The sequence below is a fragment of the Cyprinodon variegatus genome, unplaced genomic scaffold (genome assembly GCF_000732505.1).
Source record: "Cyprinodon variegatus isolate N-32 unplaced genomic scaffold, C_variegatus-1.0 Scaffold142, whole genome shotgun sequence".
NCBI lineage: Eukaryota > Metazoa > Chordata > Actinopteri > Cyprinodontiformes > Cyprinodontidae > Cyprinodon > Cyprinodon variegatus.
The window spans coordinates 1,310,087-1,312,643 of record NW_015150595.1 but is presented as its reverse complement, the minus strand read 5'-3'; the positions used below and the strand labels follow the sequence as shown (position 1 = coordinate 1,312,643).

General features: G+C 38.0%; 1 protein-coding gene across 1 annotated transcript in view; it reads right to left on the bottom strand.

Annotated features, from left to right (window-relative positions):
- LOC107086063 (phosphatidylinositol 4-kinase alpha-like) overlaps nt 1-2,557 on the bottom strand; it is a 77,972-nt gene that overhangs the window by 39,121 nt on the left and 36,294 nt on the right. Inside the window, 3 exon segments of the mRNA XM_015376804.1 lie at nt 289-381; nt 764-883; nt 1,187-1,276. Coding sequence (XP_015232290.1) covers nt 289-381; nt 764-883; nt 1,187-1,276 — 303 coding nt within the window.

The window sequence follows — 2,557 nt, the reverse complement described above, 5'->3', positions numbered from 1 at the left end:
CTTTAAACCTGAAATTATTATAACTGAAAAAAAATGGTCAAAAACTGATAGAAATTAACTGATGTCAGGAATTATAGGGAGGAATCATTTTTTTAAAATAAAGAAATAAAAACAAAAACAAAGAGCAATAGAGCTCGTTTCTGAAGTATTTACAAAATACATTTTGAAAGTGAAATATTTCACTTTCACATACATCCTTGATTCAGTGAATGAAAACAATCATCGAAAGTTTTAACGGTAAAAAGAAAAACATGGCCTTGAAAGCACTGGTAGTTCTGGTGGTTCTACCTCTCCAGCGTATCTGTTCCGGAGGTTCAGGGAGGCCATGAAGTTGGAGTAATCTTTCTTCACACAGGCTGGCCTCTCAGTCAGCTGGGTGGACTAAAGGGAAGAGTGAGAACTTAGATTTATTCAAGCTTTATTTTCATTTTGTATACACAGTGTATAAAAGAACAAATTTCATTTTATATGACTTTTCTGACAGTAAATGAGCAGCAGCTTAGCAGTGAAATGAACATTTCCATTCCATAAGATAAGAACATCTATTAACTCTGCATCTACTCTTCTCCAGACCAGGGATTTCGCAGAGACACCTTTTCGGCCCCTGATTCTTTCCTGATCTTAAACCATTTAAATTTCTGTTCACAGTTTTAATGTGAAACAGAAAAAAAAAAACTAAGTCTATTTGATTAGATATAAGTGATCCAGCTTTTAAAAAGTTAAATTAGTAAATAAGTACATTGAGTATAAGTTTTAGTCTTACCCCCAAAGTGGTGCTTTGTCTGTTGTAGCCAGCAAAGTGCAAGATGCTTTCTGTCGCCATGGCCAGACCCGTGTGTTGAGAGAGACCTGAGACCCAGTTCTGATGTTTGTTGAGGTACTCCTGACGCCAGACGAAAAAACAACAGATAAAAACATGTTTCAATGAGTCCCTCGTCCAGGCTTAACATTACAAATTCATGTCTTCATATATGGACATGAAGTATTTAAAAAGATGCAAAATATACAAATATATTATATAACTATCGTTTCTCTAAATTAGAGGTATTATAAAAAAGATAAACTTATTACACCTACTTTTAGTTTTTATTTTAATAAACTGTTTTGTTTTTTGTTTTTTTTAAACATAGAGCTGCTTTGAACTCCTATACTCCATAGAGGAGATGAATGCAATGAGAAATATTACCTGAAGGTGGGATTTGGTGACAGATGGAGCCCACTTCATGGCCTCCTTCAGGATTTCTCCACACCTCGCAGCAAAATCTTTCACGATGCTCTAAAGGAGGGGCAACCAAGCGGGGTCCGAATAAAGAAAATCATCAACCAGTAAAGGTTTGGAGACATTTTTCATTCTAATCTGTTACTTTAAACAGAATTTAACACTAAAATAAAATGAGGTTTTTATGTATTAATGTTACACACTGACTTCCTTAATAAAAAAAATTTATAAAAAATAAAAAGTAAAATTTTTCCATTTTAAAATCTGAAGAGTTTTTTGAAGTAGAGAATACTTCAGACTTCAGTGTTTAGGCTGAAAATGTTACTTGGATATAACCTAACGGAATATCTTCAGAAGGGCTCCAAATGTCACAAAACAAATATGGGTGAGTAGAACATGATGTAATAACGTAAAATCAAGGGCCTAATGTAAAAAAAACGGCTTTCCCCTTTAAGTGCATTTTTGAGACCACTTTTTTTTTTCCCTTTTGGTCCACTAAGGAGCCTACAAATCATTATCTTAGAGAGGAAAACACAGTGGACAAGTTAAACAAGTGACTGTTGCTGTGTGAATCAAATGCCGTTATTTAAAATAAAACATTTCAGATTTATTTTGAGGGTAAACATGTTGTGACTGCTGCGCTGAGAGGGACTCCTGCGGAAGCGGGAGGATGGGGTTGGGACGGGGGAGGCGAACCACGGCAGCACCTGCCGATGGAGGACAAGAGTAGGAACGATAGGTGCTTTCACGTAAGAGTCTCCAAAAGCCGCCAGTGACACCAGAAAAGTCGCTAGATTTGTCGCTAGTCGCTTTTTTGAAAAAGAGTCGCTGGAGGGGTCTGAAAAGTCGCTAAATATAGCGACAAAGTCGTTGAGTTGGAAACACCGCATGTGCGAACCAGGCAGCCGAGGCAGCATTTTTATAAAGGAGGGCGGGATGCACACTTCGAAAAAAATATAACAAACAAATTTTCTCTCTATGGCGCTGGGTTACAGGCGGTATGAAAGTACAGCTGTGGAATGGTCTGATAAACTGACAGATCTTTTTGTTGTTGTTTTCACTCTCTGTGTGTTTATATAAGACTGTGGCGGGCCCAAACAAGACTGTGGTGGCCGCCACATTATCGTTCATTAATGGGAAACACTCAACTTAGCGCTACTTGGTCCCAATGGGAAATTCCATGGGGACCAAGTAGCACTGAATTGGTGACTTAGAAACGACACTGTCAAGGAACGCTATGGACAGAGGAAACATGCAAGAGGAGGAGAGTTTTGTGTTGGAGGCGGTGGATGAGTCTCCTCCGACATCCATTTTTTATTTAGAGGAGGAAAGCGGGGA